The sequence below is a fragment of the Dromaius novaehollandiae genome, chromosome Z, assembly GCF_036370855.1.
Source record: "Dromaius novaehollandiae isolate bDroNov1 chromosome Z, bDroNov1.hap1, whole genome shotgun sequence".
In the NCBI taxonomy this organism is placed as follows: Eukaryota; Metazoa; Chordata; class Aves; order Casuariiformes; family Dromaiidae; genus Dromaius; species Dromaius novaehollandiae.
The window spans coordinates 22,704,000-22,725,088 of record NC_088132.1 but is presented as its reverse complement, the minus strand read 5'-3'; the positions used below and the strand labels follow the sequence as shown (position 1 = coordinate 22,725,088).

The 21,089-nt window shown below is 40.2% G+C and overlaps 1 protein-coding gene and 1 non-coding gene across 4 annotated transcripts; both read left to right on the top strand.

The window, feature by feature from the left end:
- Nucleotides 1-214: 214 nt before the first annotated feature.
- Nucleotides 215-19,891, top strand: HAUS6 (HAUS augmin like complex subunit 6). Of its 3 annotated transcripts, none has more exons than XM_026097843.2 (17): nt 215-553; nt 1,056-1,151; nt 1,856-1,934; nt 2,938-3,070; nt 3,675-3,822; nt 7,664-7,729; nt 7,857-7,908; nt 8,107-8,280; nt 8,978-9,162; nt 9,769-9,898; nt 10,475-10,577; nt 12,421-12,514; nt 14,329-14,392; nt 14,992-15,174; nt 16,085-16,220; nt 16,609-17,601; nt 18,970-19,891. In XM_026097843.2, exons 1-17 carry the CDS (start codon nt 435-437, stop codon nt 18,978-18,980), a joined length of 2,766 nt encoding a protein of 921 aa, XP_025953628.2. In that variant the 5' UTR covers nt 215-434; the 3' UTR covers nt 18,981-19,891. The 3 variants fall into 3 exon arrangements, with proteins under 3 accessions (XP_025953628.2, XP_025953626.2, XP_025953629.2); XM_026097841.2 differs by having other exon boundaries at nt 18,966-19,891; XM_026097844.2 differs by lacking the exon at nt 215-553 and having other exon boundaries at nt 1,084-1,151; nt 1,858-1,934; nt 18,966-19,891.
- On the top strand, nt 14,128-14,257 carry LOC112981897 (small Cajal body-specific RNA 8). The gene has a single exon (XR_003258852.1). It is a non-coding gene; the product is annotated as a small Cajal body-specific RNA 8 (non-coding RNA).
- Nucleotides 19,892-21,089: the final 1,198 nt, after the last annotated feature.

Sequence of the window (21,089 nt, the reverse complement as noted above, 5' to 3'; positions counted from 1 at the left end):
ATGGAAACTCTGTCGAAATGCCGGTCGGGGCCGCCCGCCTTCCTCCCTGAGGCCGTTACAGGCTGTCGGCGGCCGCGCCCGCCCCGCCCCCCTCCCGCCAACGGCAGCTCCCGTGAGCCCCCGCGGCGGCCGCGGACTACATCTCCCAGGAGGCGCCATGGAGGGGCGCGCTAGGCGGCTGTTGGCGGGCGCCTCTGCTTCCGCCAATCAGAGTCCGCGGAGAGGCCCCGCCCCGGGGACCGTTAGCGAGGCGCGCGGCGGCGGGCAGGACGGCGGCGGGCTCCGCACTGGCGGCCTGCGTGCCCGGGTGGGCGCGGCGGGGCCAGGGGACTGCGGCGCGGCCCCGGGCGGCGGCGGCGGCGGCGGCGGCGGCAGCAGCGGCAGCGGCGGCGGGCGCATTCCCCATTTCGTGTCGGCTGGGAGTGCTTCGCGCCATGCCGCCCAGGCCGAGCAGGCAGTGGGAGAAGCAGCACCTCTGGCTCTACCTCCTGGCCCTGGGCTTCGACCCGGCGGCCGTCGGTGGGCTCGTCAGCAGCAGCTGCGCGCTGGGCGTGTGAGTGCCAGGCGGGGCGAGCCGGCAGGGCGCCCTCAGCAGCGGGGCCCCGGGCTGCCGAGGGGCCCGGCGTGCGGGGCCGCGCCTGAGGCGGCGGGTCGCCGCCGGCCCTGGGTTGGGGTGGGCGGTGGCGGTGGCGGTGGCGGTGGGAACACGTAGCGCCGAGAAAAGGCCTGAGCTGCATAAATGGCCTGCTTTGTGTCTGCCCGAGAAAATGGAAGCCGGGAACAGCAGTAACTCGTGCTGTCTGGCTGGCGCATCCTGCCTGGCCGCACGGAACAGGGAGGCTGGTTGGCGCCAAACGTGTTGATTTGAAAACTCAGACAAAATTTCAGTTCATTTCACCTTCGTTATGTAGGCTATGTATGTTTTAACTATGCAAAAGTATTTAATGTGTCATTTACAGCACTTTAAATAATGTTTTGTGTTCTTACGTGACCAGTAAAAATGCTGCGTGAAGTTGGTTGCCTAGCTCTTTCTGACATGGTTGTTTATTTATTAGGAACATGTTTGATGCTCCGAACAACAATGCTTTTTATGTCGTTGCAATCTTCTTGTTTACTAAGCTGGATCCATCACGTGCAGCAGCAACGTTTGGGTAAGCATTGGGCTTGTGCAGTTAGTAATAATACTGTGAACATAGTCAAAAATGGCTTACAGGGTTGTTGAGGAAGAAGTGGTCTGTCTTTTGAAAAACAAATATTCTCAGAGAACTTCTCCCTTGATCACAACTGTGATGTGCCAGAACAACTTACCTTAACTAAAGCAGTTTCTAATAGTAGCTCTAACTTGGCCAATTCAGTAGAAATTTTTATAGCTGCAAAGTAGTCTGTCTCTCCCATTCTCTTCCCTGACTAAACATTGGAATACTTTTACCAGTTAGATTGCTGCCAGAATAGTCAATGTGACAAAAAAAAACCTTCCTTAATGTTTTCCTTATGTAGCTGAGCTATTTTAGCTTATACTTTTTGTTTTTTAAATGGCCAAATGGCAACCCTTGATATAAAAAGTTTCAGCCCTCAGACTGTTGTTATTTCTCCCCCCCCCCCTTTTCCTGAGTTTAAAAGAACTGCAGATAAATCTGAAAAAGAGTCTACAGCCAACATTTTATGGCAAGAAAACTTTGTCATTTAACAACCTTTTAGCTGTTCTGAGTGAAGGGTGTAACCATTCTCTGCCTCTGCCAGGAGATATTACTAAAACCTTTGTCTTAGTGTAGTTCTTATAATGGTTAATTTTATAATTGAATATCTGAATAATTTTTGAAATTGCTTTTTCTTTTGTTTCCTTTTAAATGGGAAGAGACTGTTCCTTTCCAACAGACAAAAAAACAGATCCTGAATTTAGGAAGCAATGCTGTAGCTGGCTAAAAGACATTGCAGTAAGTATGGTGAAGAATGGAAATTAATATTCTAGTGGTTTCTGTGACCTCACTCTTCTCTTGAGAGAGCACATGGTGCTTTAGATTTCTAAGTAAGGCTTTTCTACCAAAGGATTCAGTTTTAGGTGGTCTTATTTCATGTAGTTTGTCTTAAACCTCTTTGAAGAGAGAGCTGTGGTATGGTACAGTTTAGATGAGTTAATCCTTAATCTTGGATGGGTTAGGTTGGATCTGGGTTACATAAGATTAAACAGAAGTTTGTAGTGGGTTCTTTAACTGTAGATGAGAATGATTTGCTTCACCTTGAGAGGTGTTAGCTTAAGCTGTCTCAGAAGATGTTTGTTATTTTGATAGTTGTAGTAGTTGCTTCAGATGCATACAGCCTAATGTTAAAAGTTTTCCACGTATGGGGAAAGAGACTACAGCTTCAGGTGAGCTGAGGAAAACAGACAAAGCAAATTAGTTGGTGGAGGTATCATTGGTTCTTGTGTGTCCTTCTCATAATGCATTTGTTTTGATAGTAGTGTTAGAAATGTGATCTTTATGTATTGGAACACTTTGGTTTCTGAGTAACAACAGACAAAGTGAATGCCAACAGTGCCAAACTTTTGAGTAAGGCAGAAGTGGAACAAAGTATGCTGATTAATGGCATCAATAGAAAATGTGAAAGAAGACTTCATTTCCTTTTTCCAAAGATAGAAAGTTTAGGAGTGAGAAGAACAGAGTATATCTAACGCTTACCTCAAACTGATTACAGTCTTTGTCTTGAAACTGTTGTCCATTCCATATACAGAGCTTGGGAGGGGGGAATATCCAGAAGGCCTTAGTCTTCTCCTTTGGCTGAACTGGTTGTCATCATGTTAGCAAAGTAGCCCAGCTTTGCATCAGATTTGCTAGTAAGCACATCTGCAGTGTTTTGATACTCAGCTAAATATTTGGTAGCTTTGCTTAGGCATTATTTCCTAGATTAATTTTGTGTTAAAATCAGTTTCATTTTTTCCAGGATCAATGCAGAAACACTTTTCCACAAATTGTGACATCTTTATTTCTTTCTCCTGGTGGTCCTAAATTTATTCGTCTAATGTATCAGTTTGCAAGATATGTAGTGATTCAGGACATGAAAGTGAACTCTGTAGGTAAGCGTAACCAAACAATAAAAATACTTGATTTGTAATATTTGACGATGAGTCTGTTAAGACTTTAATGAATGCTGAGAACTTTAAGTAGGCCTGAGTTGGCAGCTCGGTTCCACATCTTTTGTGGGGTTGCAGTACATTTACACAGAGCTCCTGCTGATACACAGTGCAGATTGTTTTGCTTTCTCTTGCTTTAAGGCTCTTGCTTCTAGAAAGTTTGTGTATATAACGGTGTAGCAATATATATGTGCGTGGGTGTAGTGATACATATGCACACAAAGCAGCAGTGATTTAGTCCAAAAAACAGTTTGTCATCCTGTGGTGTTTCTCGCAGTTTTAGGAGTTCTGAAGGATGAGAACTATTTGTTTTAGGAATTTTGTAGTGTTTGGTGACATCATGAAGAGGGGAAAAGGGGTGAGAGTGAGGGATGGAAAATATATGCAACAGAAAAGAATTAGTGAGAAAGACAGTACATTGCATGCTTAAGTTCAGTCCAGGTAAAATGGGAATCTGTTACTGTGAGTCTTTAAATAACTTTCTAATCTATCAGTCTTAAATTAGCTAGAAGTGAATTATGTAATACAAGTACTAACTTTCATTTAGGCACTGGTATACCTTTTGCTCAAACTGCAAAATTAAGACCTCAGGATCTGTACAAGGCAAAAGCAAGATACAGAGTGGCATATAATAAATTTCTGCAAACTCTTCAAAAGGAAGATTTTATAATTCAAGAATATAAGAAAAAATCACAGTAAGTAATGCACTTAAAAATGGATTATTTTCATAGAAGCTAACTTTCCTATTTGTTAGCCTTTCAACAGGCTATGGACAGATTATATTTCTGTTTTACCTTGTAAGATGCTTTGTGATCAGAGCTTTTGTCTTTTCCCCATCCCCTCCCTTTACCACCCTTAACTAAGCCTTCTGCTGTGTGGAAGGCCCTTTGTAAAGCAATGTCATGTAAAGAAGTTAGTTCTGTTAGGAGATGATGTAGTTGAAAAATGTGATTGCTTAGGCATTAAAAGTGATCAAGGAGTTCTGCACGTATAGCAGTATGATTTCTTGATATTTGAAATGTCATGTCTTAGGAAATAATTGACTGTCTCAAGATGTATTTGGTCTCTGCTTTATCAGGCTGGGACACATTTCTAATTGTCCTGCATAATCCTTAATTATTTCACCAAAACTATGCTCTTTCTTTACTCTTGGATATGAGAAAACACTTGCAGTCTGGGAGACAAGAAGAATCAAAACTCAGTGTGCAGGGATAGAGTTCTGTAGTATTGGAATTTATGGAGACTGGGTGGGATACTTCATGTGACAAGTACTGTAGTGGTCAGTTACAAGCTATTCAGGAAAGGGTGGAGGAGAAGGAGGGATTGTGCTGTAGGTAAAAGCAGTTTGAGTGCCTTGAACTAACTATGGACAAGAGGACAGGTTGGTTTCATGCCTTTGCCTCAAAATCAAAGAGGTTACAGTTAAGGGAGATCTCATGGTGGGTGTCTGCTGCACACCACCCAGTCAAGAAAATTTGAAGAAGCCTTCAAAGAAGCTTCAGGCCTGCAGGCCCTGTTTCTCATAAAGGGCTTCAGCTGACCTGATATTTGCTGGGAAAGCAGCACAGCAGTGCACAAGCAGTCTGGGAAACTTCTGGAGGGCATCAGCAATGGTTACCTATTGCAATCACTGGATGTGTTCACTAGGAATGATGCTGTTCTGGACTTAGTGCTTACAAATATGAGAAACTTATTTGAAGACATTACTGTCAATGGGATCTCTGGCAGCAGTGACCATGAGACCGTAGAGTTTAAGATCTGAGGGGATATGAAGAGAAGAAGTGGAAGAATAAAGATGCTGGAGTTAAGAAGAACAGATTTGAACTTGCTCAGGAAACTGTTAGGTGGGATTCTGTAGAAAGCAGAGGAGCTCAGGAATGCTGAGAGACTTTCAGAGACAGCCATGTTGAAACACGAGATTGGTGCATCACCTTAAGAGGAAGAAGGAGCAGGCATAACAATAAAACAGCCTGTTTAGTTAAAACAGTGAGCTACTAATTCAGCTAAAAGCCAAAAAAAGCACATGTGAGATGGAAGAGGGGAATGACTCCCAAAGAGGAATATAGAAGTATTGCTTGGCTGTACAGTGATGTGGTTAGAAAGGCAAAAGCTCAGCTGACGCTCTTACTAGCAAGAGCCTGAGGAAAGGGTTCTATGGGTATGTTAGTGGCAAATGGGAGTACAAGGAGGATTTAGGTCTACTTCTGAATGGAATGGCAAGTTAGTTGCAAGTGTCACAGAAAGGCTGAGGTACTCAATGCACTCTTTTGTTTCAGTTTTCATGGTTAAGGTCAGCCCCCCAAGCCTCTGTGCCAAGTAGCAATGATGAAATGAACAGTGAACTACTGATAGTAGAGAAGTTGAGTTTGGGTCCATCTGTGCAAACTGGACACATACAAATCTTTGGTACCTGATGGGATGCATACAAGGATGATGAGAGGTGGCTGACATCACTGAAGAACTTCTCTGTCATCTTTGGAAAGTTACAAGGGAAGTCGTAGATGATTAGAAAAGGGCAATTATGCCTGTCAACAAAAAGGGGCAGAAAGGAAGATCTGGGAAACTACATACCAGTCAGTCTCACTTCAATCTCTGAGAAAACTATGGAACAAGCTTTCATGGAAGCTATTTAGAGGCCCCTGAAGGTCAAGAAGGTCATTAGGAAAAAAAGTCAATATGGGTTTACCAAGAGTAAATAGTACTTGACCAGCCTAATTTCATCACAGAAGTCAAAAAGCTTGTTCAGTGAATGAAGGGAGAGCTGTGGACATAACCTACCTCGTATTTTTACCATAATGCTTGACACGATCTCCTTAAGCAACCTTGTTAATAGGCTAGTAAGATATGAACTTGTACTAGAGTACAAGATGGTAGAAAACTGGTTAAAACAGTCACAAATGGAGTTTCTCTGGGGTTGATACTGGATCCAGTACTACTCGATATCTTTGAGATCTACATGACAGGATTGAATGCATGCTTGCCAAACTCCGAGGTAGTGTGAAACTCAGAGGAAAGGTAAATATGCTGGAAGGAAGAGCTGTCATACAGAGAGACCTCGACTGGGCTGGAAGATTAGGCCAAAAAGAATTGTATTAGGTTTAACAAAGGTGAGTGTAAAGTTCTGGAATAATGCCAAGCAGCAACACAGGCTGTGGACTGACTGTCTGGAGCTCTGCTAAAAAGAAGGTGGGGTGAGGGTCCTGGTGCACCCCAAGCTGAGCATGAGTTAGCAGTATGTCCTGGCAGCAAAAAAGACCAACCATATCCTGGGCTATATGAACAGCATAGCTAGCAGAACAAGAAATGTGTTTATTTTACATTACCAGGTACTTCTTAGGTGACACCTAGAATATTGATTGTGTTCAGTTCTAGTTCCCCCATGCCTTCCCATCGCTGCCCCATCATGTTGAAGAGAAACACTGAAAGCATGGAAAGATTTCAGCAGAGGGTCACCAGCATGATTAGAGTGTTGCTGAACTTGATGCATGATGAAAGGTTGAAGAAATTGAGTTTCTTTAGACTAAAGAAGACAAAGCTTTGGGTGTGGGCGGGGGTCTAATTTCAATCTTCCAGTGCCTAAAAGATAGTTACAGAGAATGTAAGCTAATCTCTTCATAAGGATGCATGCTGACAGTGCAAGAGGCAATGGGTACAAGTTACCTCAGGGAAAATTCTGGCTGCATTTAAAAAAAAAAAAAAAATCTTCAGTGTGAGAACAATTGGACACTGGAATAATTTGCCCAGAGAAGTGGTAGAATCTTGCTTACTGGAGGCATTCAAGATGTGACTTGACATGATCTAATTGAAGGCTTTGCTTTCAATGGAAGCTTGGACCAGATGATCTCCTGAGATCAGTCATCTAGACTTCTCTATCAGTCTGATTTCTGTGACCTATCTCCTCTCTCCCTGCTTGGGAAGCATTAATGGCCTTGCTTTCCCCCTGACTGATAATTAGTTTTTATTTATTTATTTATTTAAATATCTGTTTTTTCTGCTCTTAACAAGGCACCTCTGAAGAGCCTTTAGAACTAGTTATGAGTTGGGCATCCAGTGTTTCTGAAAATCAGGCCACTAAGTGTTTAAAATTGATTAAAAGTAGGTCTTGGGCATTTGACACCTGAACTTTGGCTGTTGCAGCCATTTGTACTCCAGTATTCTGGATAGCAGTGGCTTTAGTTTTTAGAAACTGAGGGATTTCGATATTGTACAGTTGCCTGTAGAATATATTTGGAGGTTTGTATTGATAGTATCTTTCTAGTAATTTCAGTAGTGTTCTTGGGTCTAGTAAGAGCTGCTTGATTGCAATAGAATAAATGACAGCTTAATTTACAAATATCTTAATGGTTTCCCTGGCTGTCTTTCTGCACAATCTGAGTGAGGAACCAAAGTACCATTTTTGCATGGTTTTAAAACTGCCTAAGTATTCAGATTTGGAAAGAATAAGCATGATAAGTTAGCAGGGAATTCTGAGACCAGTAGAGTAAAAACTTTGATTTAAAAAAAAAAAACTGTTCTACCTCTTACTTTTCTTTCTAGGTTGCTAATTAAAGAAATAAAGCAGATAAGGCTTGAATATGCAGATATGCAGATAGAATTTTCAAAGTGAGTATTTTTCCTTATAACTAAGTTACCATCAACAAAATCAATTTCTTACACAGCTCTATGAAATACTATAAACTATAGTTTCATTGTAGTCCGCTTGAACTTTTTTTTTTGCATGTGCATGTAGGATGAAAAAAAATGACCAAAGCAAAATTGACAAAACTGAGAGAATTCAAAAGGTGAGCATTTTTTTACTGTAGCAGATTACTATATTCCTTTTAACATTCCTCCAGCACTTACTCTCAGATATTGGTACTTCTGCTTCTCTACCTGTGACTATTTTAGCTCTTCTCAGTTATCTTTATGCTCTGATATTCTACCATTATAGGTGTTAGGGCAAGCATCTAACAACATTTTTGTCCTTCTTGCTCATTAAGATCCGCAGTATGTGGACATTTATAATGGATACCCTTACATCTTTGGAAAAGGAAAAGGAGGTTGTAGATTTTGTACTTGAAGGTCGTGTTGACCAGTATGCTTTAGATGGAACTGATGTTACTGTCAGCGTTCCACAGCTGCTGGCTGACAAAATTGAAAGTGAGATGTACAGGGTAAGTGATTTTTGTCATTCATGCTGAACTAGATATATATTTTTTTAAATCTCTAAAAGTGTAATCATACCCAGGACTGTAATAAGCTTAAAAAAAAAAAGAAAAAGGCAGGGGGGAGGGTTGAGGGGTGATTAGTTTTACTTCATGGGTGATAAAATAAGAGATGATTGCTCAAGGAGGGAGAGGGTATATTTAACTTGTTAGACCTAGATAAAGAAGTTTGTTATGACTGTTCTGCTGTGATGTCTCAGTTATTTCAACTATGAACTTTTTTAAAGCCCCAAATTCAACAACCGCCTTGATAAGTTTGTTTGATTAGTGCTTCAGTTTTCATTGATCAGATGTTAGAACTAGGTTGGCCAGTCTGACTTTTGCTCCTAATTGGTTTTTATTTCCAGTGTGTAGTATATGGTGCTGTTTAGACCTGTACCATTTTGGAGCAGTGGTTAAATACTGTCTGATTAGCAGAAGTGAGGCTATTTCATATCATTTATCACCTGCTTTCAAGTAGGTGCTACTAAGTTGGAATACAGAAACTGAGGCTGATATTTGGAGTGTCTTTTAAAAAATGAGACAGGAACTGAATCAAAACACGAAGTGAGACTTTGACCCTGCACTAAATACAGAAAGTATAACTGATACTGTTCCATTGTATCTGTTTGATAATTCATTTTTCTCTTGCTTGCAACACTTGAAGTTGTGCATAGGAAACATACATGAAGCAGAAAAACTGAATTTCTTAACGGTCATTCAATTATTAAATGAAGCCCTGAGGATCTTTAGAGATGAACGTCATCAGCTTGAATTAAAATCACATCTTCAGTACATTGAGAATATGACTGAACTGAACAATAAAATACTGTTGAATTTGAAAACAATGAGGTAATTTTCTGGAGTTCCTTATTCTTTAGTCTGAGGATCATGTCTTCCTGCCTTGGAGCCTTTTCTGAAATAATGTCATTTGTACTGAGAACATGTTAATTCAGTCTTTCCTTTGCATCTGAGAAATTCACTTTTGTCTTAGTTACACATTTAGATAGTTTTCAACTTAGAAGTTTTCTCTGAATAACTTTAGCTTTTTGCCCTTGTTTCCTGACATTTCATGAATGTTTTAGGCTTTACTTCTGAGGGTGGGGTTTGCTAGTTGATCCTGTTTTTTCCTGGTGTATTAATCAAATCTGAGATTTTTAGGACTCAATCTGAGACTTGTTTAAGGAAAGCTTAAGCTTGCATTTCATGGCTTGTACGTGTGTTAGTATAGTTCTTCCCATTTTACTATAAGGAAACACAAAAGTAACCTAAGCAGCATTTTTTTTAAGTTTTTTTGATTTCAGTTAGTCTGATACCACATGCACAAATAAGTTATTACATGCTTAAGGTTTCTCAGTATAAGGGGAGTACAAATGTCTTCCATTTTAATGTAGAAATATTCTCTGCCAATAGATGGGTTCATGTTCATCATTCATTTTTCTTGCTGTTATTTTACAGCCGAAAAGTAGAGCGAGAGTATTGTACGTCAGTACGTGAATCTATTTCTGAAAAACAGAAGGAGTGGCAAATGAAGTGGAAAAGTTATCTTGGTCACTCTCCTTTTTGTTTAACTACAGATCAGGATCCAGTAAGTAGTGTTCATTTAATCTAATTCTGGGAAAAAGAGGAGGTGAATTGGAGAGAGGATGTACATGCAAGCTAGTGTGTTCCATTGCAACAATTGATCTTTAAATCTTCAGATAATGTATCTTAAGCAAAACATAGTAGAAATTGCTTTATTAAGTAGTTTCTCTTGAAGATAAATATGTTCATCTTAATGATGGTTGATTTCCCAATTTGTGATGGGAGACAGAACCATCATGACATGACAGTGGATCAATGTAAGTAAGAGCTCACTGATTATTTTTTTTCTATCCTGTGAAACTGAGTTTTCTTATGCTGTCAGTCATAAATATCTGAGTTTTTGTTTCCCCTTTTAAAATGATGTTCTTGATGAATGGACAATAACTCGCCTTCTAACACTGATACTGAGATCAAAGGTCTTAACTTTACCTACGTATGCAGCAGAGGAAGCAAAAGTTTGGCACTGGATCTGACCACTAATAAGTGGAAATGCTGATGCAAATAATTGTCTGTTAACGGCTGTTAATGTGCCCCCTTTTCTTAGTTTTCTTGTGTAAAAATTTTTTTTTTCCCCTGAAAGGAACTTGATTTGTTACCAGCTATGGAACCCCTTTCTTTTCATCCTGCAACAGAAGAAGCTTATGAGAATAGCGTCTTCTGTCAGCATCCAGTATCAGTTTCAGGTTGGTGAACTGAAGAAACTTCTTTTGGCCCCACCATTCTTAGAAGTTCTTTGGAGTCCACTCCCTGCTCATGTTTGCAAGTTTCTTTGATAAGCTTTGATAATGAATGATTGCTTGCCAGAATAGCTTTACTTTGAAATATGACATGGTGAAAACTGTTTCTCTGAAGCTTTTGATACTGCAAAAAGATGATGCTGGTGCTGTTTGGTATCTGGTGTTCAACATAACAAAGGATGTTGTAGATTCAAGGCTTCTATGTACAAAGACTTATTCATGGGGCCCAGAGAATACATAAACTCCCAGCTGCAGAAGTTGTTTTAGGTGGAAGAAATAATAGGAAAGAGAGAGAGAGAAAGGAAAATCTGTCTGCAGTGGTCAGTGGGAAAAGAAATGACTGGTGTCTGCTCACATGAGAATCTTCCTCTGGCTTTCTCTTTCCAGTGTAGTGGGTGTTCTCCCAAATACTTTTACTACAGTAACTGTTCAGTTTGATCAGGACGTTGCTTGCTCTCCTGTTGCTTTTGCTCATGAGGTTAATAGTGCTGATCAAAGTACACTTTGATCAGATGTTGCATATGCTAATAGGCTTATAAGCCTTGTGCTTGTGTATTATTGGGTAGTACTTAATATTTAAAGGACTACTGTCTGTAGCATGGAGTTTTAAACTAGAAGCTACAAAGCAAGGGTGGGAAAGGAGCAGGGAAGAAAAGGTGACTCATACATCAGTTTTGGTCCCTTTTGGGAAAAGTGACATAACCAACAGAATGTTGGAATTTGACAGGGATAAGAGCCCTTTGGCTACAAAGGTAAAAACACTGCCCCTGTGACCTGAGGGTATGCAGGTAGAAGGTTGCGAGTTGCAAGTGAGAGTCTACAGAATTGACAATGGAAGGCCCTCTGCCTTACCAATTACAAAGTTTTAAAGCACTGTGCCGTAATGCTGTGACACTCTGGTAATGCCAGGAGGCTTGAGAGAAACTGGTATCTGTGGCTTTCTCTTTACTCTGGATAAGACACTTGGTCTGAGAACCCAGCCACTACAAAAAGAAAACTTGTAATGTTTAGTGTCACTTTCTGCTCACTAGCATGGTGAGCATTTTTAAAATGTTAACCTCAGCTATCTTCTTGAACTTGGTTCAGATTTTGCAGGTGTTGAGATGATTACAGACGAGAATGCCATTTACATTCTCAGAAGTCAAAATTTGCATTATTAAAGAACTTCTGTAGCCAAACTTTGTTTCTTTACCAGAAATCTGCACCAAAATCAGCATATATTGTTCCAGAGAGTCCTGAACTGGGGTACGTGTACCTCTGATAATGTGCAAAACACTTGTATATAGTGTGCCATTTTTGGATTGAGGCACTGATCTAAGCTCTGAAAGATAAGTATGTCCACAGAGGTAACTATCAATTTGCAGGAGATTGGGGGGGAAATAAATGGGTGAACTTCTGCTTTGCAGGGTTGAGGTGCCTGTGTGTGTGGAGAGCGGGGGGAGGGGGCGGGGGGCGGGCAAAGATGACATCAGTTTAGGACTGTAGTTTGAGGGAAGGTGGATTGCAGGATAAAAGGTGAGTGAGGGGAGCAGGTAGAAGCATGCCTCTAAAACATGCATTCAGGAGCATTTTAAGTAGGTGCTGCTGCTAGTGGCATCTATGGCTGCAGGTGGTACCTGAGCAAAGGGATTAAGAATTCCCTGCACTGCCTATGTATGTATGTATTTTTCTTGAGGTGTTAAGTATCATGGTTGCTCTACAAAAGTAATTGGAGTAATTTGCTTCATCCAGGAAGCCTGAGTTTAAAAAAAATGGAAGCAATAAAAATACGCGAACATTTCTTTTCTAGATATTTTTGAATCAATTTGTGATACAAGTTATGAAGATGATGATGAGAGACTGGAAAATGTGGTGGTTAAGTCAACAGTAACACCAAAAAGAAGGTATGTTTTTTTTTAACAAGAAATAGATAGAGATGGAAATAATAGAAACTTCCTTGTCAGAGATGAATGTTACATCTGTGGAGCCTTCTCAGAATACTTCTGTAGTCCACTGCTCACATATCACATCCACCTGATGTGGCAGTTAGTACAAGACCACCTTGCCAGTTTCAGGCTGACTGACCAACTGACTGCCTCTTCAGGGACCTGCTTGGAAGAATCCCATAGCATAGAACCGTGGAAGGAAGAGGGGTCCAAGAGAGATGGTTAATATTCAAGGATCACCTCCTCCAAGCTCAAGAATGGTGCATCCCAAGGAGCGAGAAGTTGAGCAAAGGGGGCAGGAGACCTGCATGGATGAACAAGGAGCTCCAGGCAAAATTCAAACAGAAGAAGGAAGTGCACAGAAGGTGGAAGCAGGGACAGGCCACTTGGAAGGAATATAGGAATGTCATCCAAGTATGCAGGGATATAACTAGGAAGGCCAAGGACCATTTGGAGTTTAATCTGGCAAATGATGTAAAGGACAACAAGAAGGGCTTCTGTAGGTACATCAGTAGCAAAGAAAGACTAGGGGAAATGTGGGCCTGCTACTGAATGGGGCGCTGGTGACCAAGGATACAGAGAAGGCAGAGATCTTGAATGCTGGCTTTGCTTTAGTCTTTACTGCTAAGACCAGCCCTCAGGCTGGCCAGGTCCTGGAGACCAGGGAGAAAGTCTGGAGAAAGGAAGATTTTTCCCTTGGTCATGGAGGATCAGGTTAGGGATCACTGAAGCAAACTGGACATCCACAAAGCCATGGGCCCTGGTGGGATGAACCCACAAGTGCTGCGGGAGCTGACCAACGTCGTCGTAAGGCCGCTCTCAATCATCTTTGAAAGGTCATAGAATTCAGGAGAGGTGTCTGAGGCCTGGAGGAAAGCAAAGGTCCCTGCATCCTTCAAAGAGGACAAGAAGGAGCACCCAGGGAACTCCAGGCCACTCGGTTTCCCTGATCACCTTGATACCTGGAAGGGGGGTGGAGCAGCTCATCCTGGATGAGCCATCAGCACCAAGCTGATCATGAGCCATCAATGTGCCCTTGTGGCCAAGAATGCCATTGGTATCGTGGGTTGCATTAGGCAGAGCATTGCCAGCAGGTCACAGGACATGATCCTTCTCTGCTCAGCCCTGGTGAGGCCTCATCTGGAGTCCTGTGTCCAATTCTGGGCTCCCCAGTACAAGAGAAAGATGGAGCTACTGGAGTGAGCCTAAGGAAGGGCCACAAAGATAATGAAGAGACTGGAGCATCTCTCATAGGAGGAGAGGCTGAAAGAGCTGTTCAGCCTGGAGAAGACTGGGTGGGGGGGCAATCTTATTAATATGTGTAAGTATGTATATGTATAATATGTATTACGCCCTTCCAACCTCAACTGTTCTGTGATTAATAAGTTAATATATGAATAGGCCTTCAGATGCCAGAGTTGATTCAGAGGAAGAAAGCCAAGGAAAAGTACATTATCAAGTCTGCAGAAAACTTTCCTGCAGAGTATAGACGTCTTGTTTGCAGAAATGTATCACAAAAACCTTTCTGTTTCTGTTTGGTAATCGAGAGAAGTTTTATAACTTGAATAGTTTGGGAGGATGATACACAACTAGGGCTAAATCTGCTCTAATTGTCACATATTCTCCCTATAGTAAACTTGCCTTCTGATGACCGGGACGAATTGAGGGAAATCGTAACGGACAGATACGGGGCACACAATATGTAACTGGCTTCTTCTAGGACTTGCCTGCCACTTGTTCTGTTTGTTTCTAAAATAGCAATTTGTTTCTAGGATCTCCTCAACATCTTCGGAGTTGACAAGCACATCTGAAATCAGCAACGAGTTACTTGAGAAGGTTATCCTTTAGTAGTTTCCTACCTTTCAGAGAAGTTAAATTTGGAAATAATATTTTTTACATTGATTGAAGTTTGACTTTACTACAGATCTGAATCAGTCCTAGATTATAAGAGAACTTAAGGAATCATTTGAGCTGCAGCAATGCTCACACTAGAGACTGTTTCAACAACTGGGGATCAGTGCAGCACTGTAGATGTGTGTTGTACTGGAAATTGGAGGCAAATACCGTTGAACACCATGTCCTTGTGTTCTTTCCTAGACCATACGAATACCCTGGCAGTTGTGGTAGTTTAAGGGATATAAATGTGGCCCAAAGGCAATTTGGATGTACAATGGTTAGTACTGGACCATGTCCACTGTAGTTGCAGAAGATGGGTGATAAATGTTCTGTACAGTACTCTATTTTAGGCACTGCTTATGTGCTATTTTAAATACAATGAGGGTCAAAATATTTTGGTTAATTAGAATTTAAGATTGTGAAATATTTTAATTGATATAAGTACTAAGGCCATTGCTTTTTGAATTTCGTATAGTAGTTCCTTCATGCTAGTTTTGATACTTGAGTTTAAAATATTTAATCCCTGTGTATTTCTCTAGGACTTGCATACTGAAACTTGCAATCAGAAAGAACAGCCTGTCTCTGCAAATATTTTAAAATATGGAAAGGATGAGCCTAGCATTGTAGAAGCATGGGAGAATACAGGTGCTCATGTTATCCAGAGAGAGAGTCCTCTCAGAAAAGACTTCATTGAGAAAGCCCGAGAACAACTGGCAGAAGAGGTTAGGAAAAGTTGTTTAATTAACTTTCTTCTGTTTATTTATTACATAAATGGCCTAAAAGTTCAGAGAACAGATGACAAAAGATAATGCAAAATATCTCATATAATATGCATGCATTAAAAGTTGTTATTTCTGTTAGGTAGCAATCATTGCTAATAACTTTAGGGAAGGATTATACAATGAAGTAGATCCTGAAAGCATGGAGCTTATGTAGTTAATGCAGTCTTACATGATCTTGAAGTGAATACTGCTTTTAATAGAGGTGATTTTTGTAGCCAGTTAGGTTGGCCTTCTATCAGCTCTCATCTTTAAATCTATGAACCACTACATATATTTACAATTTAGCAGTCACTTTTGTTTCTGAAACTATACAACCAAGATATTTGGCAGGTGTCCTGTGAGTTTTAAGCAAGGACTTAAGTGTTTTGTTTTAGTAAGATTTAACTGAGGAGTTCTTTTACAAGAGTTTTCATATAGCTTGCAACAACTTGGTTTGGAAAATAAGTTGTGCCTTTCAGTGAAATGGTGTTAACTTTCAGCTGCTGAAATGTTCACATGTATGTAATTACAGTTCCTAGTCTTCATTCCTATGGAGTTCTTGAGTAGTGTCTCAAATACTTTCTTTCTAGGTATATTTTTCTTATTTTAAAAATGGATTAGTAGAAGGTGAGGGAAGTTTAAATAGAGTTCTGTTGTCAATCCCGTATCTTAATCATATGTTTGTAGGATATGGTTTTGTATACCCTGCCCATTGTAAGCCCAAACACTACTCTAAATTGCAGAAGAGTCAGGAGGTTCTGAACACCTCAGGTTATCTGGAGAGTGGGGTTCGTTTAGAGCCATAACTGACAGAAATAAAGAGGTTGTAATTATGCTTTTTCAGGACTTACTGTTCCCTAATGTTCTATAGGTTGCAAAAGCAGTGATGTCTCACTCACCTGAGAATAGCGGAGAAAAAGGAATGGAGCTGGAAGATCTCATTAGCTCACTGGCTTCTAACCCATTTATCACAAGGAGACAAATTCCCCGAACTCCGGAAAATCTACGTAAGTCTAGAATTCTGGTTTTTATAATCAGGCATTGAATAAAAATGTGACTAGTTCATTGACACTGTACATGTCACATAAGAAGAAAAAACTAATTTAGTGAAGCTGTAAGTTTTCCTAATGGCTCATTTGGTGTATCACAGCACACTGAATTTGACTTGGCATAGATTTCCCACCTCCCCTTCCTCCCTCCACCCCCATCACCCCTCGATGTGGATTCCCCTTTCTGTTCACAGGAGAAATGATTGGGAAAACTAAGCATAAACAGTATAAAGCAGTTAGGTAATCCAGGAAGGAGAGCGTTTATGTAGTGCTATTAGAGTGACAGAAGAAAGATGATTTGATGGTATGAAAGTCATAAATTTTGACCTTGTTTTTTACCATTTAGTTACTGAAATTAGAAGCTCATGGAGAAAAGCTATTCAGAGTGAGGACTCATCAAGCACGGAGATAGCCTCATCCAAAAGAATGACAGAAGCTCCAAAGGGTGCTAGTCCTGTAATGCAGGATAAAGCTGGCTCTAGCTTAGCCTGTTCTACCTCCTTATCTCCTGTATCTGACCTTGATTCTGCTTCATCAGAAAGGAAGTCCCAATTAAGCTGGATAGAATTTTCACCTCGAAAGCAGATGAAGATAAATCACATCAATGAATTTCCAGTGAAGGAAACAGCTGGAATATCAGAGAGTGAGAGAACTGAGAAACAGGAGTTAGAAAGTACTGTTTTGAACAGAGGTTTTGTGGAAAATCCAAAAGCAACTCCATATGTAAAGAAAAGCATGAATACTCTAGATAGTTATGCAGAAAACAAGAGAACAGTTATTCTATCCTCAGACCACTTTCAGCATTCCTGTGTGGATAGAACTCGGCTGTGGGATTCGAGTCCAGTGGTAAGTTCTGACAGTTGTGATGCTGCCCAGTTTGGGATATGGCATGAGACTCTCTCTGAACTTGATTACATAAATTCTGATGAATCTGCAATCTCAGAGACTGATTTTGATATACTGGACAACAAATATTTACCAAGTGGCACAAAAAATAAGAGAGATGCTCAAGCAGATTTACAGTCTGTTCTTGGCAGATATGAAATGCTGAAAAAGACTCTATCTGGAAATGAAGAGGAACTGTGTCAGACACTAATTGCAGATGAATCTCTGAGTTCTAGCTCAGAGCTAGATCGTACACTAGAAAACGCACAAAAAGATGAACTTCCTCTAGAAGGACTATTTTGCTTGGATGAAGACTTTCTCAAAATGCAATCACCATTACCTTTTTCTGAAAGTAAACATTCCCTGTCACCTTTACTGATGTTTTCTCAAGATCTGGAGGAAATGGCATCAATGATACACAAAACCCCTTTTGACTTCATGCATAAATTGAAGGGTAAGTGTCATCTTTGCTTTCACAACAGGATTTTGACCACTCTGCCACTAGATATGCTCCCCTAGATATCCTAGTATGAGCAGATGAACCCTGCTGTGGAAGTGCGGGTAGGTGGATTATTCCTCTGCTTATGCCTTGCAGAAAGTAAGGCATAAAGCGAAGTAAATATTTTTCCTTCCCCTAGTCATAGGAACATCTTGAAACTAGCAGAAAAAGTTCTCATCTGACTTTCTGGGGTGATCTCCAGCTACTTAGGGTGTTTAAAAAACAACAAAAAAAAGCTTAAAGATGCATTAGCAATAGAGTCAGCTGCAGATAAATTTCTAGAATTCCAGCTTAAATTCAGAATAGTGCTTTTTGCTCTGAACAAACTTGCCTTCACTGTAGAAGATTGGAACTTTTGCTAGCAAAGTCAGTTCCTAGTCTGTAATATTTTATATTATGAAATATTTTGATTTTTCTCCCTGTTCCCCAATCTCCAACATAAATTTCTAGTTTATTTATTCGTTAGTGCAGTGTTTGGTCTCCTGCAAGACTAATTTTTAAAATATGTAAATAAAGATGCGCTAGTAATGGCTTATACAGAAGAGCTTATCACTGAAGCAGGTATTTTTAATGGAATACTAGGTGTTTAACTCAGGTTTAGCCTCATGGTTCCTTACTATTTTATGCATAGGCTTGCCACCTGAAATTGTCAGGTAAAGGTGGTAATGGTTTTTCAAGTAATGTTTGAGGAATAAGGCTTGCTATATGTGGCATCTCAGATTATACATAAACTTAGTTGTAAGTGATCTTAGGTTGGATTGTTTAATACTTGTTTACAGTAATTTTACTTGTAAGAAAAAAACTAATTCTGCTGGTCTAAGGCTGCTCATTACAGCTCTGAAAGACGTTCTTAATAACTTAGACTGACTTCACAAGACACAGAATCCTTTCTACCTCTGTGTAATATGTAACTTAACACTCTATTGGTACTATTTTGACGTAGTATTTGTGTAGGTATCAGGTAAGGCTGTGGTAGCAGTAGATTGTCAAAATGACTGTGACAGAAAAAAATTCTCTTCAAAGAAGGGTAGAATGGGTATTTTGGACAGTGTAGGAGGCAACAGTGAACTAGGCTGCCAAACTTTTTCTTGATGTGGAAGGCAAATGCAATGCTTTCCTCTTAAGTCTGATATACAGATGTAGTGAAATCACTTAGCTTTTGGTTAAAACAGTGATGGTGCTGATAGGGGATAATTTTGCCATACTTGGAACAGTTATCAACAATTAGAAATATTTTATAACTTGTGCCAAATATTTTCAAAACTGTTTCTGTCAACTTATTGAGTATTAGAGTCATAACTAGTACACTTTTCTTCCAGACAGAGAGCAGTTGAATGAGAAGCTGGACACAAAGGAACCATCATCATGACAGAATCTGTAAAGCTGAAGCAGAGCCATAAGTAGTAGAATTGTGGTTCACTTGTGTATAGCATGTTCTCCAAATGCTGCTCAGATAGGGAGGCTGCACTCTTTCCTGCTTCCTATGGAAACTGTTCCAGATTCCTCATTCAAGAATGTCAGTTGCCCACTCTGGCTTCTCCAGTTTCATTTCATCCATAGTAACATTATGTGTGTAGACTCTTATTTGTATACAGAATGGTATATTCCTTCATGTATATAGCTTTTTAAATATATCATGTCAAGGACTAGCTGAACATGGCCAATCCTAAAAAAGGGAAAACAGTAGGTCTCAGAAATGGGAAATAGTGAAATTTTCAATGTCTCTTGCCCCAAAAATGTGTTATTTGGTGCTCTGTATTGTGTGGGTTATTCTTTCTCACTGAGACTTCTGGTCAAATATTTTAATCAGTTTTCCCTTTGATAAGGACTACTCTTTCTTTTCATAACCTTCCACTTTAGTGCGTATTTCTTTATGTGTATTGTTGCTGAATAATAGTTTTGAATAATAGTTGCTAGTTTTCAATTAAAATTCTAAAAGTGTGTGACTTGCTATATTAATACCATTTTAATTTCTCATAGTTTCTGTTAGCTAAGATTTATGTAAATGTGTGCATGTATAATATATACACTTATGACATCTTGCTATGAAATAACTAATAACATAACCAAAAAAAAAGTTGTAAAAGTCTAAGCAGACTAAGTTCCAGTAGACAAAGTTCCTAATGTAAGAGTTGTCTCATCTATTATGGCCTCTCCATGGAAAAAACAGTTAATTTTATGTAGTAGATCTAGGACAAATATTTGCATCATCTTTCATTAAATAAATCTGTCACCTAATAATCTAGTGATTATTTTCTTTGGCCTATTTCTTGGCTGGAGGGCTGTGGCAAATGAATAGTTTGTCCTGTTGAAATGAAATTGTGTTGCTGAGACCTGATTCCTAACCTGATGCACTTAGGGTTTTGAAGAGTTTCTACGTAATGCTTTTTTCCTGTGTATCTTTTTCCTCCTTTCTTCCAAAACAGTTGCAAACAGGTGTTAGATTCCAGTACTCTCTGAGCAGGTTCTTTCAGCTATTTCATAGAGAGTGTGTGTAATGCTTAACGTAAGTTTACTTGGAAGGTATTTGATGCTACATGGGATTTTAGATTTAACAGAGTGATATAGCAATATACTGAAATTATATTACAAATGTATGCACTTAGCAAAATATAGCAATTGCAATATACAACTTAATCGTGATACCAGTGTGATCCCTATCACCAGTGTCTGTCATGGCCCTGGGCATTCGCAGTTGTCAGGAAGGAATACATGGATTGAAGCCAGCTCAAGCCCATTACTGTCTTTGAATTTCTTTTAGTGGTTGTTCAGGTTTTATGCTCTGTGTTGGGCTGAGCCACATATACACCTCCCTCCCCCATGTTGGTCTGGCTGTCTCAGGGAGAAACTTTTACACCAGTTGATCCACTCAGTGGATATAGCTGCTTATCTAAAACAAAGGTCACCCTCTGGTTTCCTTTGTGTTGAGATAAAGTCAGCTTTCTGTGCAACAACTGTGGTTAATGAGTCATGCCCTCCATTATTCCTGAGCTTCATGGGCACCTTGCCCATCTCCTCTGAGCCTTCTGCTACTCTAGGGCTCTGTTGATCAGCCACAGTAGCTTGTAAGAAGTCTCCACCTGTATTTGACATCTTACTTATAAAGCAGAATTTGGCATCTGTCTTATGAAAAGAGATCGATGTGGCCAGTTGTGAAAGTTGTAATGTGGCTGCTAACATGTTAGCAGTAGAGAGTCTAGTCTACTGCTGCTTAAAGTTAGCTGCTACCCTGTGCTCATACCAGTGCAGTATTAGCAGGAGGATAGCTAAGATGAGTGTTTCTTAATAGCCCTTTTAAATTTTGCTCTAATCTTGCTCAAACAGCCAAAACATTGGAAGGTCTGACCTCAGCTATCGGCTTTGTGAACTAAGCTCTGGAGCTAGCAGACCTGAGCTCTGGAGCTTGTGACTTCACACAGGTTCCCAGGGTGACCGTCTTGCAG